The sequence below is a fragment of the Lingula anatina genome, chromosome 2 (genome assembly GCF_051362555.1).
Source record: "Lingula anatina isolate TDL-2025a chromosome 2, LinAna3.0, whole genome shotgun sequence".
Classification (NCBI taxonomy): domain Eukaryota; kingdom Metazoa; phylum Brachiopoda; class Lingulata; order Lingulida; family Lingulidae; genus Lingula; species Lingula anatina.
The window spans coordinates 27,397,918-27,416,152 of NC_141768.1; the positions used below are offsets into that span (position 1 = coordinate 27,397,918).

The following is an 18,235-nucleotide window of genomic DNA, read 5'->3' on the forward strand; positions in this document are numbered from 1 at the left end:
AAATACCAAGCATGGAATTCGACACTATGATAGGCGATTTGCATAATCTTTATTCTTTTATAAATACTTGTATAAAATTGTAAGCTTTTTGCTCTCAATATTTAATATTCATATATTTACAGCATATATAAAATAGTTTAACTATTATTAAACTAATAACGGCTTTAGCAGAATTCATGTACAAATATTGCAGAAAAAAATAGTCATATTAATTCAAGTGAATAGACACTCGATTAAATTAACGCATTAGATTTATAACTAAAATTAACAAACACAACCTAACGTTACCATTTTAATAACAGATTCATACAGGCTTCACCTGCGGTCGTCGCCTCATGTATAACAAAGTTACGACAGAAATAGAATCGACAAATCGAATGCAAAATAATAAGCCATTGTGCGCTCCTGGAATATTTGCTGTTGACGTCTTCCAAAGCCTTCCAACTGAGAAAACGTGTATTCTACACTCGGAGTAACGCTGTTTTACTTGAATAAGATGCTAAATTTGCCCATAAAACGGGGTAAAACGTGAGGGCATCACTTCGAAAGAGGTGAATATACCTGCTGCAGCAAGGGTCCCCATAATATTTATCAAATGATTTCTTACACTACGTAAATTATACTTCAGTTAATAAGCTTTGCATTCATTTTACTTTGATCAATTTACTCATTGAGCACAGTAAGTCTGAATACATACATTTTTCATCTCACGGTTATAAATATTTCGATTTCTAGACTTTATACTGCCGGAAAATAGGTTTAAATTCTTTTAAGAATTCAAATACCGCTGCACCATCTTCATTCAAAAAGATGTCTGCGAACAGATTGAAAGCGTTATAGTTATTTCGAGATAACACGGTGTTCACACGTCAGCAGAACTAAGCAGCGTAATGTCTGCATGACAGCAATGGTCGCACTATACACTTTGCTCCCCGATCTTATGATTGCCTACGTTTACATGTTTTATCTAGAAAATGAAAAATAATTCAGTTTGAAAAATGAAAAAAAAATTCAACGTACTTGGTACGCATGTACATGTTGCAACTCGCGGGGATATTTTTGTTTTCGGCGGGCCGTTCAATGACCCAAAAGATAGGCAATATCATACAAACGTTACTCTAACATTATGGTAAGCCTACCCATGAAATTTCTGAACAAACATCGTGATCTCCCGCTAAGACATACAGTGGCGTAAATAAATATAAATATGACACTCAAAAGAACGGTCCATGATGCCATTTCAAATGACTTCTTAATCTTAAGCACATTGTATATACATAAACATGGAATTAATAATACCTCTTGATAACCTGTCATTTTGATAACACACATTTCTTGATAACCTGTCATTTTAAAGATAAGGGTCACAATCTTGACATTGTAATCTAAATCAACTTGTCTAATGGTATATTCTGCTGTCTATGGTGTGGAATTTCTTTACGTGCTACGCACAGTTCTTCATTTCAGCTAGTTACGGTATACAGTCACAGCGCATTCCTTTTTTTGCTATTCTATTCTTTTTTTCAGTGAGATTTAAAGCTGCGACGTGGCCTAGGAACGTCGGGCCGAGTCACTTGACAAGGGAGACCAAAGTGTAAAGCGTCTCTCTCAGCAACTTTCTGTAAGGGGATCTATTTTTGGAGCGGTGCCCATGGCATTCTTTGTTAAATATCCCCACAAAGAGCATTTCTTCCGAATCCCACTTCATTTAAACACTGAACACATCGGACTATTGTGTCCGGTATCAATAAACTGACAGCTTTTAATGTTATCGGGTCTATTGAATAAAATATCCGACAGATAGGTTTCAGATTTTTGGGGTTCACCTCCTCTTTATTTGCACATATGAACGTCCATTTGCGTCTCGCACTGTTCGCACTCTACGTAACAGCACCACTGGACTTGGCAGCGACAGGCCTTCTTCACCACATTGCTGAGGACGTTGTATCCTCGCCCACAGCACATAGCGTCACAGTTCCTTGTCTCCTTCTGGCATTCGCGGCCCTGGGTTCCCTTTGAGTACTTAGACTTCCGGCAAAAGGACGGCGACTCCTCGATGTGGACCAGTTCTTTACTTTTGACGCGCACATCGGCGTCATTCGGGTTTCTTTTCTTCCGAACTAGCTGAGTTTTTCCTTTGGCCTTATTGTTACTTAGTTCAACTTTGACGGATTTGTCATAGCGGTCCTTGAGTTTATTGCCCATTTCGTGAAAAGGGGCCAATTGTCGCCAGCAAGTCCGCACCGTGCAAGACCCTGACACACCGTGGCACTTGCAAGTGGTGTCAACCCCATCTTTGACGGCCTGTAAATACAAATAAAATTAAAAATATTATAAATTATCAAACCAAAGATAATGACAGGTCTTAAGATAATAATAATAATAATAACATGCTTGTTTTAATGATTCCGTATCTGTGAAATATTCTTACTATATATAAAGCTAATCCAAAAAGATTCTTTACAAATATTATGATGAAGCAACAAATAAAATAATATGCTTATTGGAAGTCCAGAAAAATAAAACATAAACGTAAGTCAAAAAGATAGCATGCAGTAAAGATAATAAAAAAGAGGCTAAGTACCGAAAATATCAAATTCTTTCTAAAAATGACCTTATGGCAAATATTACGAAAACAAATCGCTTTGGTATCGTGAGGGCCACGTATTGCGGTTGACTTAGGTCTCAACCTCTGACGTTCTGAGACTTTAATCCGCAATTCTTTGCCACTCGACAATATAATAGCACCTATTTATTGCCTATTATGAATCTCATTTTATTATAGTTTTATTGGTATTCACGACTATAATCTAAGGATTAACATTACTCCTACTGATAGTGTACAAACAAGGGACTTGACCGACCGTCTAAGAAGTAAAGAAACGACACAGAGATTATTTTAAACTGGAATGTACTGGACAACTTATTCTACTTGGACTGGGGGATAAAAAAAAACTTAATGTTCATTGAATAAAGTTTAGAATTATTTTTAAAGTCACATGTTTTAATTTTCACCAAAAAATAACAAAATTTTTCAAGATTAAAAAGACAGTCATGGATTGATCTAGGTGTAAAGGGTGAGTCAACGGCGCGAAATACTCGATTGAAAAATATTATATTGCGTTTCAGTCTCTTTTCACTAACACCCGCTGTAAACTACACCCTATTAATTCGTCTAAAACACTGTAATCAAATGCATTTTCCGGATCTTTTTTTATTTGTTTCTGTCCCGAATGATATTCATTACTATTTCTTGTCATTATAAGCGTCTGCGAGTGTTATCGAATTTATTTAAACAACTAATGAAAGTAAAATGCTGTAAATTTCGGATGATTAAGTCAAATGTTGCTTATCAAGAACGAAACTCGCATCAATTTGATACATAAAGTTTGCCACTTATTACGTTATTAGGGGGAATTTATTAGTATACGGCACGCATGAGTGTATAATTTTTATCGTTTATTATCAATAATCGCCTTAAAATATAATCCCTCAACAAAATGATGTTGTAAAGCTCAGCGGCGACTCTAAACAAAAACATCGGACAAACGTTACGAGTATCAGTAAAGAAACAATATGGTCCATCAGTAGAATTTCGCTCTCCCGTTCCTTGAACGTGCCCCGCCGTCATTTTCTCAGACACGAATCAAGTATGATCCATACATATAACACGTTTACCACGGGAAATCAAAATAAACCTACTAGAACAAAGTATGGTTTTTGGAAAGGTGGTGGGCTCTTTAAGTGCCCATCTGTAGCCGTTTTCTACTCCCATCCATCAAATGACGGTGTTTCACTCACAGGTTACTGTAATCATCATATATACCAACTGTGGTTAATTGAAGTGAGCAAGGCATAAATATCATGCATTCAGATATTTCGGTACGTTTCTCCCCCACCCAAACCCCTTTTTAACTTGATCGTCTGCAGCTGATATTTTATTCTTTTTTTATTGTTTTCATTTTTATCGGGAAGTAGGTTTAATAACACACAATATTCTGATGGATTGACAAAAATACTTAATTCACTTAAATCAAAATTCTTGTGTAGCAAATAGATTTGGCTTTGATTACCAATTGTACTTTGCATATGTGTTTGCATAAATATATATAGACGCAATTTATTGCTACAATTTTATCACCTTTGAGTTAAGTATATGCCTGCAATGGTCTCAAAATTCGCAGATTTAAAAGAAATTAAAATTAACTTTCATGTTTAAAAATTCTTTTAAAGTAATGGTCATCCAGTGGTTTTGAATTAACAAAATGAAAGAAAAAATCAGTATCATTTTCTTCAGTTAAAGGACAAAAACAGACAAAAAAAAGCTCTTACCTTAATCCCAACATTGCTATTATGTTGGTCCATTTTGGCACGTAAATCCTGACCAGATTTTTTGGCCGCTTTGAGAAATTTCCTTGCAAATTTGGAGCCAAATTTAATATTGTCTCCACAGCCACCCCAAAGCCACGCCTGCCTGGTCTTCTGGTTGTTGAAAGATTCATCACAGGTACATCGGTCCAGCTGACCTCGGCTGCAGGCGCGGGAAAAAGCGTGGACGAGGCCCGCAGACGATATTGCATAAAGAAACGATGTTTCCTTGAAACCTAAAAAAAAAAGAAGGAACTTGATAGAGGTTTTACTTTTATTGGCGATTATTATGGTTATAGAGTGGACTGATGTATTTTTAAAAGCTGAAAAAATAAAATGATAGCCTATTAGTTTCGATCCTCTTCTTATATTTTTTGCGCTTAAACAAAATTTATGGAACAAAGAATAAATGACAAAATTGCAATTAATTAACGTTTTAGGAAAAACGGTTTTTGCTTTTTACGACAGGGGCTATGTCGAAAAAAATCAAACAGATATTAACTGTGAGTGCCGAAAAAAAAGTTACCATATCAAGAAATATTTTTTATTTGTAAATATTATATATCGTGTATTAATGAAAGAAATCAAAAAGATTATCCTTTTTTTTACATTTGCAGTTAATACGCCGCGTGTCTACTTGCAAAGCTTTGAATTTCTGTTTTTGAATATTTTATCAAAAAGTGATATATCTGTACGTAATGACCAGATCAGAAGACTTATTTTCCACTCAATATCCTCGTCTTAGTAAGATTTGGGTCTAAGAAAACTGCGTGGCCTCTTCTCTCATTGGCCGACGGTCTGGTATTTCATTGATATTTCTGTAAATTTTGGTAAGAAAACCCAACTTTTACTATGGAGGCGTAGACTGAACATGGACTATCAGCCGAAAGCCATGGGGTTTTTCGATAAAACCTTTACTTAATAACCTGCCCGGACTTAACTGAGGTAAGCGAAAAAGGAAATAATTTCCAAAACTCAAGTCGGACTGATTCACTGACAAAGTCATTGTCAAATTGTTAGATGTGAGAAAGGTGGAGGTTTTAAGAAAAACGCATTCTTTTCATTTATTGGCATTATAATCTGAGTCTCAGACGGATCAGTTACCGTAAGATAAACAGATTGGCAGGTAACAGATAAAGTTTAAAACGAGCCATATCGGATTGCTTGGCTAACAATTATGTTGCGAATGACTTTTCGTAGCGGCAAAGAAAGAGCAGCATTCTGTTGCTACGTTTTCCCAAAGTCTCAATGCACAGTTCGTGATGATTTGAGACAAGCTAGACGGAAACACCAAAACTCCTTCATTTGCGTCTGAGACATAATTCAATAGACACCGACCAGTGAAACTATACCAAGCTATTTCATCATTTACAAACCTTTATCTAGCAATTAAACAGTAGAGAAATCTAAACAAATCGATTAGACTTAATTCCAGGACTTAACTTCGCTGTCACTAATGGGACAAGATCGATACCCCCAACTGCGACGTGAAAAACCGAAGAAAACTGCAAGTAAAACGTTGCAGCGTCATCGGCACATTTTTTGTTAAATAGCCGGGGATGTGGTTTGGCCTTAGAACTGTCCACCAACCCCTCGATTTGCCCGTGCGGCCACGGAGTGCAGGAACTGCCCGGCAAGTCAAATCGCACTAGACACCCCTCCATTATTTTAAAATACAGTATTCACAATTGTCTCAACACACGAGTAGCCCTACTTCATGTAGCACCAGCTAATTATGTTTAATTAAATAGATGTAGCTATCTTAAGTTACGGCAGCTAGTAAAATAAAATAGCTGGTTTGTGTTCATTAGATCAAGGTTCACGAACAAGTTAGAGTCTTGCATAAAAAAGTACTCAATTGTACTTAAACATCAAATGCGTGTATCTTATGTTTTAGTATTTAAAAATAACTTTTTGACTGTCAAGCAAGAGGTTTTGCGATGCCTTCGTGTTCCACGTTGTCTAAATATGGTTTTGGAAACATGTATCTACCATTGCATCGTTTCATGGATGTGACAAGTTAGTATTTTTTGTTTTCCTGCTACAAAAAGCTAACAAGGTTAATCTCATCTGGTTAAACAAAATGTGTATCATCTGAAGATTCCCACGAAGATCGCCTGATTATCAAAAATAAAGAGATCTTTCTTAGCCATTTTAAACGAACGTGAAAGCCCGGTAATGTACTTACGCAAGGAAGATATTTTCTACGCAAATAAAGCATAGAAGGGTGGGAAAAGAATAACTATTTATATTTAAATGGGAGGGAAAAGCTTTGGGATGACCTTATTAACATGTAAAATGTAGCTATCTAGAGTGTGTATGTGAGTGCGTACACGCGCGTGTGGGTGTGCTTGCTTGTTCACTACTGTGTCCAGCTATATATATTATATTTATTTGACCATTTAAATTAACAAATCTGCTTTCGTGATATGTTGTAGGCACTTTTCTTCAGGAAAAGCTACATGTATCTACCTGGCGCGATCATTCTCCAAGCACGGTCACTTCGAGGGCAAAGAAGAGGCTACCACTACCCCTCATTCGCCATCCATCAGTTCAAGCGCTTGTCGCACAAAAAACCACAAACATGGCTGAGGAACTGAGTCAGGTGCAAAATTACACCTGTGGATGACACTTGTTCATTAATTTGAGTCATCGTGGGCTTAATTCGGAGACATTTGAGTTCAGCTTGACTTGTTATTTTTTGTTGAAACGTGCTAAATTAATGATTGGATTAATAGAAAAGACGGAGTTGCTTTGGTTGCGTTCTAAACATGACAGGACCGTTACCACAAACGTTCGAGATTTGAGAAATAAACACCAGGTTTGCGGAATTACAAAATGAGAAATATTATCCCGCAAAGATTAATTTTATTTCCTTTTATGCTCTAAGTGAAAGATGCACAGTTACTGGTATTTTACGAAAACAACCACAAAGAAGAAATACACTTGGTGGTGGCATCTTGCGTTTAAATAGTATATTGCCATAGCATTGTCTTTCTATCCTGTGATGTGGAAACTCGGTAAAAGAGAGATATTGGTGTTCATAAAAAATATGATTGACGGGGACTTTTCTGTGGAACCTAAGTATACCTACCACAAACTTCAACCTGCGTTCACCAGGTAATCGATTTATAGGTAAACAGAAACAAAATCTGGGGGTTGGACAGTGTTGAAGTGATTGATTCCCCCCCTCTGAAGTCGACGCCAGGGATGTTTAACATAGGATTATGTGTAGCAGAAGACAGTCAAAAACTTCTGTGACGGAGGGCAAATGGGCAATAACAAACACCTCACTTTGAGAGGTACATTGACGATGAAGTCTGGGTAGACCTTGCTGCCAGTCGGGTTGACATGGACGACGGAGGTGTTCTACAACATTGGGGCATACTGCTCTGCGCTGATCGGGGCGACGACAGGATTCACTTCATTTATCTACATATTAAGGGAAATATTTGATAAACAAAATGTCGAAAATACTTCAATAAACCCCCTAACCCCTAAAAGTGATACTGTTGTAGATCGAAACCAATCTTCAACCTGTTTTTCGATAGAAAAAAATTCTTTTTGATAATCAAAATTGGCAGGCATCACCTCTCTATTTAAACACCGATGCAGTCATAAACCATGTCCAGATTGTTGAGAAACGAGCTTTCGATAACGCAATAACATTTTTCATTAACTTTCTTTATAGCACCTTTTTAAACATAAAACACCAACATTATTTAAGGCGTCTAAATATTTACTTGCTTGTAGTTTTTAAGATCAGTTAACAGGGGAGGCAGTTTAAACCAGTCATCAGTCTCAGCAAGCTTAATTCAACTTCATAAAACAGCAATAACGTTGTGCTTTATCAACTCTACATTGTACAACGTCAAGTGCACCGATAATTCAACTACTCCAGTTTGGTGCATTAATTTCAAAGAATTGTCTCGGATCTAGATTAGCGTCTTATATACAAGGCTATAAAACAGGCCCGTCAAAAATCAAAGGACTTTGGCAAAAACTACGTTCAGTCAAAGGAAATGCGTTTCATCCGATTCCCTAAATCAAAACGTTGGTAATTCGTTGACAAATATTGCGCTATATAGTTTCCAGAGTTTCTCACAGCCCTAATTTACTGGAGCAAAACATGCGCAGCAGACAATATTGGAAAGCTTCCGCGATTGTCCGTACGCATTTAGCATCCCTTTGATCAAACAACTATACAAGTAACATTGCTATAAACGCTTCTTTTTTTACGTCACGAGATTTGCAGTTTTTGGATGCCCTTTTCTCAGAACGTATTACAAGTGCAGTGTGATTTTTTTTTCCTTTTGTTTTTGGGGCGTTTTTGTTTTCTAAAATTAATTCCGTCAACGACTGTGTATTGTTTGCCTTTGTCCAGAACTACTTAACCCCTCACCCACAAATGTGTAGTTTAAGTATCAAAGGGAGCTCTCCTAGAACTACTTTTCGAAACCACACACCGGCATATTAAAGGCCGTGAACATGAACAGAGATATGCTTCCTTTCTGTAAACGATTACCATTAAAGAGAAAGCAGAGAAAGATATAGCACAGAACATTAAATGGTATTACAAAATTATTTATGAATTAAAATATTAATTTGATTCTTTCATTTTACCATGTTCTATCGATTTTTACTGATGTTCGATGAATATGAGTATCTTAAAACATGTGAAAATTCCCATTGATACTCGTGAAGTAACTGAATATCCAATCAGCAATAAGAATGCATACTTAACATCATATATGGGTTTTCTTCAGCATCGATTTTCATCACACCCTTAAAACACATAGTGGATCGCACTTAATTTAAAATTGCATGCGGCATTCAGCTAGCTTGGCCCCATTAAAACGCAAAGTTCTCGAAAGTATCTCATGGTTTCAGCAGCAAATGTTGCTTTAATCTTATTTTTTTAAAAAGCAAGACCTAGTCATATGTTTTCCTTTGATATGACAACTAATGGATAAAAGCCACGAAAAAGGTCGACCGTTCGGTGTAGTTGAGAATGTTGCCGCTGTAGCATTCAATCTGTTAATGTGAATTAAAGACCATAGTCAAACGTCGTCTTCGTTCAGTGTTTCAGCCCGTCTGTCATTTTCGTGTTTGTGTTTTACGCTACAAACATCCCTCCGGTTGTTTTTTATTTCCAAGACCTATTAATTCTGGGCAAGTTCCCTAGAAACGTGTTAAGACTATTTATATTTAAAAGCACAAGAGGTTGGCTTTCATTTATTGAAAACTGGTTACCTTTTAAATGGTTTATGAAAACTGGAGTATTAATGATAGTATTTGTCTTTTTTTATTCTGTAGTAGACAATAGAAATTTTTAAAAATGCATTTAGAAAAGCATGCAGATATTGTAACAAACCTCATTAACCGCGAGAAAAAAACTTCCACCGTTTGAGTTACAGTGAATTAAATTGATCACTCCGTTTTCTCTAGCAACAATACACGTGATAATTTCCGACTTTAACCGCTCAAAAGACCACTAATATCTTAGTCACCTGTTGTTTTTAAGGTTAGAACAGAAGCTTTCTAATATATTTCAGCAGCAGTATATGAACGCGTGGCCTGCTGGTTGGGAACTTACTCAGCCTGGTTATCGCCCAGGAGTTTGATACAAGCTCCTATCAATGTACATTCTTTTCTGTGTGAGGTTCCTTCAAAGGAGACAAACAACATAAAAAGAAACGATATCTAGCCATGATTGGCGGCATTTTCGGGATTTCTTTTTTCTCTTTCCAACTCCTATCACTGAGAAAGGTCAGTCGTGTATAGAATGACTGTGTGATTTCTAGTGAAACAACACCAAAGGGGATTTTCTATTTTGCGCTTTGCTAGTCAAGATCTACTCACTTATATATATATCTTGTTGCGTCAGAACCGCCTTGAAAAAAAAATCAACTATAAAAAAATGAAAATAAATAAGGTCAATGTAGGCGTTTGGACTTATGAAAAGGCTAAATACCAAAACCCATAGAAAAAAAGATGAATTAAAACTAGACCAAAACATGCGTTTCTCCGAATGATTTACACATGTACAAAAAGGAAGTTAGCAGATACGTACTTGTTTTGTGTCTATCTTTTTCTATGTGGGAAGTTAGCCGTGTTGTTTAAGTGACTTGGTCACTTAAAAGTTATTGCCCAGGAAGTAACTAAACGGGGAAACGGTGGGTAAGGTCGATTATCTTCAGGGGTCAAATGATGCCAAAGTAGTGATTCGCGTTTTGTTAAACTTTAATGACATTTTAGCAGGGCAATATTTTGTATGATAGTTATTTAAGTCACTGCATAACGAACACAGGGGTTGGGTACATTAAGTGACTAATGTCGTAAAGGGATATTAAAATCAACAACTGTCCAGCTTAATCAATGGCAAAGTAACCAGCGTGTCTTGCGTTTGGATTCTTTTTTTTTTTTTTTAATCACTTTAAAATTTGTTGAAAGATAGGAGTGTAAAATGAGGGGAGGAAACAAACAAAAAAACCCCTTACCGTACAAGATCCAGTTCAAAGGTCGACCCATACGTTCGAATAACAATTAGGAACATCAAGCTCTTAACGTTAATCAAAGGGGAATGCACCGGTGCAAAAGGCCCAAAGATGTAAATGGCATAAATATCTATATAATTTGAGGTCCATCCCAAATCAGAGCCGAATTAGGCCAAAAACTGTTTCGGCTTGTTTGTTAAACAGTGCTTGATAAATCGTCTTACTGCACTGAGGATCCTCTCTGTTTATTGCTACACCAGTTCTTGCTGAAGATAAATTGCTCATAGTATTGCACGTTGGGCGATTCGGTAGATAAATCTTAAATGTAATTACTTCTCTACTCGCACCCACGAGCAATGAGCATAATTCAAATGTTTCGACTGAGTAACAGCGTGTAATTTGCAGCAATTTTAACTGTACTTTTTCAGTTGAATAAGATGCAGCTCGCCTTGCTGTAGTGAATGCTTTAAATTTTGAACAGATCGCGTCGTTTCGAAACAGTTCTTTAAGACCTGATACAAAAAAAGAGACTGAGAGTATGAAACAAGCCCAATCGTCAAAGAGATCCTTGTAGTATTTTATTATTTGATTTTCCCATAAAGAGAATGATAAATACAAATAAATATCTTGTTAACATCAAAAGTTCAATTTGAAAAAAAAAAAAAAATACGGCGCCTTCTGGACGCAAAAATCCCAAGGACCCCTACCTTAGTCTGTGGTGTATTTGATACATCGTATTCTTAAATAACGCCTGCACTAAATTTCCCATGCCTTCACCCTTCTCATTTCCTCAATCACACCATTGTCATCCCCCTCCAGACGGGAGAATAATCCTGTATCAAAAATTTGTTCGTGTATCTCAGTTTCATCCATTTTACATAAAACAGATATAATTTTTCTTCCATCTCGCCACCCTAGTTGTTTTCTATACAAGGGCTGGACGTAACGGAGAGAAATCAAACCGACCATTTTTACAGAGAATAATACCGTTCGGTAGACAACAAAGGGCCGTGTGTATCAGACTTGAGATGAAGATTTATGGTGCCCACTTGATAGTATGTAGTACTGATTCTCACTCCCTCACAACTATTTTTTGTCAAAGGCTCCACTTCAGTACATAAGAGCCCAGCCTAAAATCACACAGTTCTCAAGGAGACTAGGAACTCCAAAGCATTTTTATATCTCCAAAACCGTGGGTTATATAAGGACTCAGATGTGAATTTGCCAATACGAAACCGGCGTTGTTGCTATTCGGTATAATTTTAGATGTAATAAAATATAAAAAGACAAAAACAGATTCTTTTTCGTGCTGTCAGATATATTAAGTTCCAGCTCAAATTTAAATTAAAACCTCGTCGAGCAGAAGCCACTACATGGACTCAAACATGTACTTCCCGATTGACTGATGCACTGAAGATTCTTTATGAAGAAAAGTTTATTTAACTAATTAGCTAATTAGTAACAGCTGGATTCCTAATGGAATTACTAGTTTGTAATCATATGGAAGAAGTTGCTGCTAGCTGGGCGTTAGGCACGTGCCCAAGACGAGAAATGTAAACTCTCAAATAGCACGCTTCCAAAGTCAAACGGTAACCCGTCACTTTGGTTGTTTAACTGGTTACGACTGCGGAGAGATTTACATGTTTTTCCGCAGCTACTGTGTGTGTGTCTTGTAACATGAGTTGTGTGGTTTGAAGTTTGGACATGGCTTTGATAGTTAGAGCTTCCACTTCAATCACTAACCCACCTTGATACCAATGTTTTGACTTTTCTCACACAGGAACAGAGTGGTTTTATCCTAGTTCTCAAATAATGCCAAATACCAATATGTTCGACACAGACTATATTTACCTAGCAGAGCATCACGATCTCCCTGACATGTCTGGCGCGAAAAAAAAAAAAAACGCGTGGCCTAGCTCTCATTTTATTAACCATCCAATTTCGTGTCCTTACAGGCAGTGCAAAATTGACACTTCAAAATTGATAAATTTAAATTAACAGAGGAATTTCTGGTATGCATAAAAAAACTACCCCACCTGCAATACTTGTGTTTTTTTACCACAGACTGTTGTAAGATTATGGCAGTGTGAGGAACTTTAGGTAAGCCACCAATTTTGATGACCACCGATCCAAATTAATACTATAGACAGGCAATGCAAATAATTGAACTTGACACAACAATGCCCGGAGAACAGAGCTCTAGCATTTTCCTTATCTTTTGTGATAACTGAAAGTTGTAAAAATGGATATATTGAGGAAGAAAAACACAACAAACTTTTACGCGCCAGGGTGATTCGGTGGACTCAATAAGCAAGCATTTGCAAGATGCTGCATACAAACACTTACGGAAATGATATTTGAATTTTAAGCAAATCTTATGTGGGATATTCAACATAAATAAATACATCAATGCGTATGGCTACCTACTCCAATTTGCGCTACTTGTCCAGGAAATCTGTCCTGAAATTTGAACTCTGTTAATTGTGGTCAAGTGGCTGCCCTCACTGACCCAGAACGGAACAGGGTAGCGAAACCAACCGACTTAGGCGCCCTCGGGGTGTCTGACCACTTACTTCAACGACCTTTTTGCTCAGAATGCCCTAATATAAAAATGTTCGACAGACATGCTGTGCATATTCTGTTTGATAAATCGTGAACTGAGAGTATCGGTGAGCTTCTCTCGGGAAAATGAAAAATGAAATTATTTCATGCCATCCTTTTCTTCTATTTTCGCAGTGTGTGTTTGTGTGTGTGTGTGTGTGTGTGTGTGTGTGTGTGTGTGTGAGAGAGAGAGAGAGAGAGAAAGAGAGTAAGAGAGAGAAAGAGAGGAAAAGAGAGAGAGAGTATTTAAACAAAACTTTAACACGTCGACCCTATCATAACTCATCGATGCAGTCCCAGCACGAACCACGAACCTATTTTCTGTCAGATTCGCCGTCAACATCAAGCGAAAAGTATGGTCCCCGTGTCAACTCATCAAGTCTCAATGTCGAGGTGATAGCGAGTGATAAATAACGGGGAGTTGGGCGGAATAGCTCGACATAAGCAAACAGTGTAGGAATGAGAAAGCAATGGTTAACTCGTTTGTTCAAGATAAAGACTGGGTCCAAATCTGCCTCCTTTTTGTAATAAAGTTTACCTCAATAAATCACGGATTATCTCCCAATTATTGCCAGTCTATATAAGCTCAAAGAAATGGCGAAAAGACAGCGAATGAGGTGTTCTGAACTTAATACACAAATGACACGAACCACATGAGAGCATGTCTGCCTAATACTCGATACACAAACAGTATACGTTCTGTTTTTCTCTGACCCCAGTACGTAATCTACGACAATTTTGTCTAATAATCCAACTATATAAACCCATTGACATTTAAAGCTTATATATTTAGTGCGGCGTGTTCATGATGTACTTTTTTTAACACGTGTATTCTACATAAAGCCACTGAGGTTATAACGATAAGGATACTATTGCAGGAAAAACAAACTTTTTACTTGCCTTTTTTTAGAATATTCAATCGATACTGGCCAGAGGAACAGTTCCATCGCTCATATCGGAACTGAAATTGGCACTCCAGCGCCGACAGCCTCGTGGCTTCCACAAGTGTATCGGCGACTCCTCCGTTTTTGTCCCTTTTACACATCCTTTTTTGTTTCGTGTTCAGTTTTAACATTTCGCAAATCTCCGGGTCTGTCTGCGGGCCGGCGGAATTTTTGTGGCGGGGTTGACCACTCCCGGACACCCGGTTAGAGACCCCTAAGTCCAGCTTGAACGTGAAGAGCGGCTCCGACGCGGCCAATCTGTGGAGAGATGACAGCAGATACAGTAACAGTATGCAAGGTGGAGTACTGATGGTGGTGTTGCGGGTGGCTGGTGGGGGGAGGAGGCGAAAGATTAACATCTGCGACGACTACTGGGGCACAACATACGCAACAGCAGGTTATCAGGTCCGATACTTCCTTTGAAGTGGAGGTGGTGGTGGTGGTGGTGGTAGTTGCGGTGATGATAATGGTAATGTTGTAATATGGTGCAATAAAAACAATAGTCAGTGTCCACAGAAAAATAAATTGATAGATTCTATCAATAAAAGAGTTTTTTTTTTTTTTTATTTTTGTAATGTCAGTTTGACAGGAGGAGGAGAATACACGGCACTTTACTCACCCAAAGTAGGCAATTGTCTGTGGAAAGAAGCAGAGTGCCAGCCAGAACCCGCTCAGGCCTTTAGCCAGCCATGTGCTCAGCCTCATCCTGGTGGAAGAAGTCCCTGTCCTGGCATACTAACGGGAAAATGTCATGTTCTACCGAGGCTGGTGTATATTATCAAACACTTAATGGGCTTCGTTTTTAGCTCCGCTGACTAATTAAAAATCCAGAACGTTTCCGCGTGTTAATTCTCCAAGAATGCCGGGTTTTTGATCCCCTACTCGGGTTCATTCACACGCTGCATTCTTTGGCGTTTCGGAAGATGGATGTTTACCCTGCCTGTTTTCAGCACGTTAACTAGACAGTGCTCTCTTCTGGGACTTTTTGCCCTTTGCCAATCAAAACTTGAAAAACGTCGCACTTCTTAAACGACAATACGTGGTGACGTAGCTCGGCCTGCCCTTTGACCGCTGACGTAGACCCTTGCCAGGCAACTCTCGAAAATCTTATCTCCAATATTTGGCAATAAACTTCACTCAGAATTATATAGCTGAATATTACCGCAACGCATGCGTTTTTGACAAGGCGATATGACAGACTACTCGAGGCCAAGCTATCTTCGTCTGGGAACGAAGCGTCTTCAGAAAAAGGTTCCTTCCAAAGGTTTTCAACAAGGCGCAAACTTCCTGCGTTTTAGTAGGTGTATCCGGCGGGTTCTTGGAACTAAGACAACAAATATGTTGCTTTCCAACTCATCTGTCGTTTTTACTTTCCACTGCAATCCTCAATGTACATAATTAAACTCCGTGAAATTCTTCGTTCAACCACTACATGGTACCTTCCGACTGACTGACTAAGAATTGAAACTTCAATTGATTGGTTTCGCCACGCGGTTTTAACATGCAAATGCCTCCCAAACGATTCGCTCTCTCTCCTCTCTCTCTCTCTCCTCTCGATTCTACCACGGCGGTGTGGTGTGCTCTAAACAATCTTACAAGAAATCCATCACTTCGTGACGTAGGAAGTAGCGAAGTCTTTGAACTTTTGCCGCACGGAGAAAACGGACACGGTGGTGGGCAGGTAAAGAGGAGGCACGTTACATATGCCTCTCCACTCACCACGAACGTAACTAATAAACACGGAGGGTGCACCCGCTATCGCACGCTTCCAAGTTTAGGAATATACAAGATGTGACTTTGGAACCTATGTCAAAACCTTACTTGTCCCGATTTTACATTCTTGGGCGCAATCTAGTTGTCAGATAGCAAGTCTACAGATAATCTCTCTGGTTATTGAAGTATCATCCACATATCTTGACATGCTTTATCGACATCGGTTTTTTTTCTTGGCGAAACAGTTCAAATATTGTTATTGTTGACAAGAAAAATATTCGATTTCGGGCTGCATTTTTTCTCTCGTTGAAGTTGACTTAATTCGAGTGAGTTGAGTTAAAACGTGTTAATGTGATAAGTGGTCATTAAATAGGAATATGCCAGCAACATATCTCATTAAATCTTTTTGATGATTACAGCAGTAATCCAGAGTTTCTCCTGATTTCAAACACAGGCGACCACTCAGCTAAATTACCTTTAATACTTTGCTAAGCCCAGTGCGGTTCCCCTTCATATGTGAAATACCATCATTCACACTAATGGCGCGGTAATGAGGAAACTCACCATCACTGAACAGAACACTCAACTAATTCACAAGGAAGTGGAAGCTACTTCTGTTCGTGTAATTTATCTTTACCGACATTCGTAATGCTAAATTTTCTCCCTTTTTTGTCATCTGATTCATTTTATGTCTTATACATGCGTACTGTTTTTTTTTTTATGTATTCATAGTCGAGAGCGTGCCTCCAGTTTACACCACAACGGCTGCTCCTCCCACGCCTCTCCCTCTCCCCCCCCCCCCCCCCCCCCTCCACCAACAACCTCAAACTTAATTTTCCCTTATCAATATCGACAAAAAAGACTTAAACTAATAAAATCGGGTCAGTTGCATGGTTTATGGAGTAAAAACATCAAAACGATGACAAGTAAAATTCCGGTTGTTTAGATGTTTAGCCACTCTGTTATATAATACAACAAATTATGTCTGACTAAAATGAAGACAAAGTAGGGTTGGTCAGCACCGGTAGGATGACCATTCATCACCTGTGTCTCATGTAGGAGGCACCTGAACTTAGCACACGTAGAAGAGTCTTTTGATGTTCCCGCAATGTGTCTGCGCATAGAATGTCTCCACAGACAGGCGTTCATTGAAACAAGTACCCCACGCCTACATCGTTTTCTTCATTCACCCCTATCGGCTTCCATTACAGTTGTACCGAATAAAGGATTATGTTACCAACCATTCAATTTGTTCGTTAATTAATGCTTATTGCAACACTTTGACAGTTTTTCTGTGCTATCATTTTTTATGTGCTATCATATTAATCCTATGGCGGAGACCGAGAACATTTATAAGTCTCATTTTTGCACTTTTCGCATTTTCTTCACACATGCAACAGTCTCGCTTACTGATTACTTAATACACGAACCCCGGTGCAACTATTCTAATCCCCCCCTTAATACGCAAAGTTGTTTAATCAAGACCCTAGACAAGGAAAGAGTAAAGTCAGATTCGTGTATCCAATCGATCCAACAGGGCAATTGTCGCCTTGGCTGTGATCAAGGGCGCATAATATTAAGTTTTTCACTGGTGGACGGGTGTACACATTGCAGGTTGTTCTACACGGTGGCAAAAATTACACGCCGCACACCAAAGCATTTTAAGAGACGTAGTGGAGCTGGACTAAAACATCTGCGGTTGACAGTTTTAAAGTATTAACTACTTCGACTAATTAATCCAACAGGAGGAATATATCAGACGCATTTTAAGTTAACGTTGAGTCAGGCCGTGCTGAATTCGGGTATGTCGCACTCGTCCCACTCGTCTAGGAGTTATAATTTACAGCAAAAGGTGGATTGTTTCATGCCATTCAGCATTTTGCCGAGCAGAATGTCATGATCACCTCCTCCTGATGAATGCGCCGTACGGAGACCGCTACACAACGCCTATAATTTTTCAAGGTTGTTGAAGTGCTAATTAATCAGAATGTTGTGCCCGACATGATGGAGAACTGCGAACTCAATGACATGGGCCCGTCCATGGCGGCATGCTGACCCGAAGCACGTGAGAGTGACACAGTAATAAGATAGCTGAATAGTTTTCAGAAAAAT

The 18,235-nt window shown here is 38.4% G+C and overlaps 1 protein-coding gene across 2 annotated transcripts; it reads right to left on the reverse strand.

The window, feature by feature from the left end:
* Positions 1-30: 30 nt before the first annotated feature.
* On the reverse strand, positions 31-16,368 carry LOC106180549 (protein Wnt-9a). 2 transcript variants are annotated; one of them, XM_013564557.3, is made up of 4 exons: positions 15,030-16,368; positions 14,367-14,668; positions 4,333-4,604; positions 31-2,304 (listed from the first exon to the last, which is right to left on the reverse strand). In XM_013564557.3, the coding sequence occupies exons 1-4, from the start codon at positions 15,113-15,115 to the stop codon at positions 1,834-1,836; spliced, it is 1,131 nt and encodes a 376-aa protein (XP_013420011.1). In that variant the 5' UTR covers positions 15,116-16,368; the 3' UTR covers positions 31-1,833. The 2 variants fall into 2 exon arrangements, with proteins under 2 accessions (XP_013420011.1, XP_086861543.1); XM_087005417.1 differs by lacking the exon at positions 15,030-16,368 and having other exon boundaries at positions 14,367-14,992.
* Positions 16,369-18,235: the final 1,867 nt, after the last annotated feature.

What these genes read in the sequence shown, in the direction of transcription:
- LOC106180549 (XM_087005417.1), bottom strand. Translation starts at nt 14,769, where the DNA reads ATGTTAATCTTTCGCCTCCTCCCCCCACCAGCCACCCGCAACACCACC. An exon ending in ATTGAATATTCTAAAAAAAG is followed by an intron (nt 4,605 to 14,366) that starts GCAAGTAAAAAG and finishes TTTTTTTTTTAG; the next exon opens with GTTTCAAGGAAACATCGTTT. An exon ending in ATAGCAATGTTGGGATTAAG is followed by an intron (nt 2,305 to 4,332) that starts GTAAGAGCTTTT and finishes TTGTATTTACAG; the next exon opens with GCCGTCAAAGATGGGGTTGA.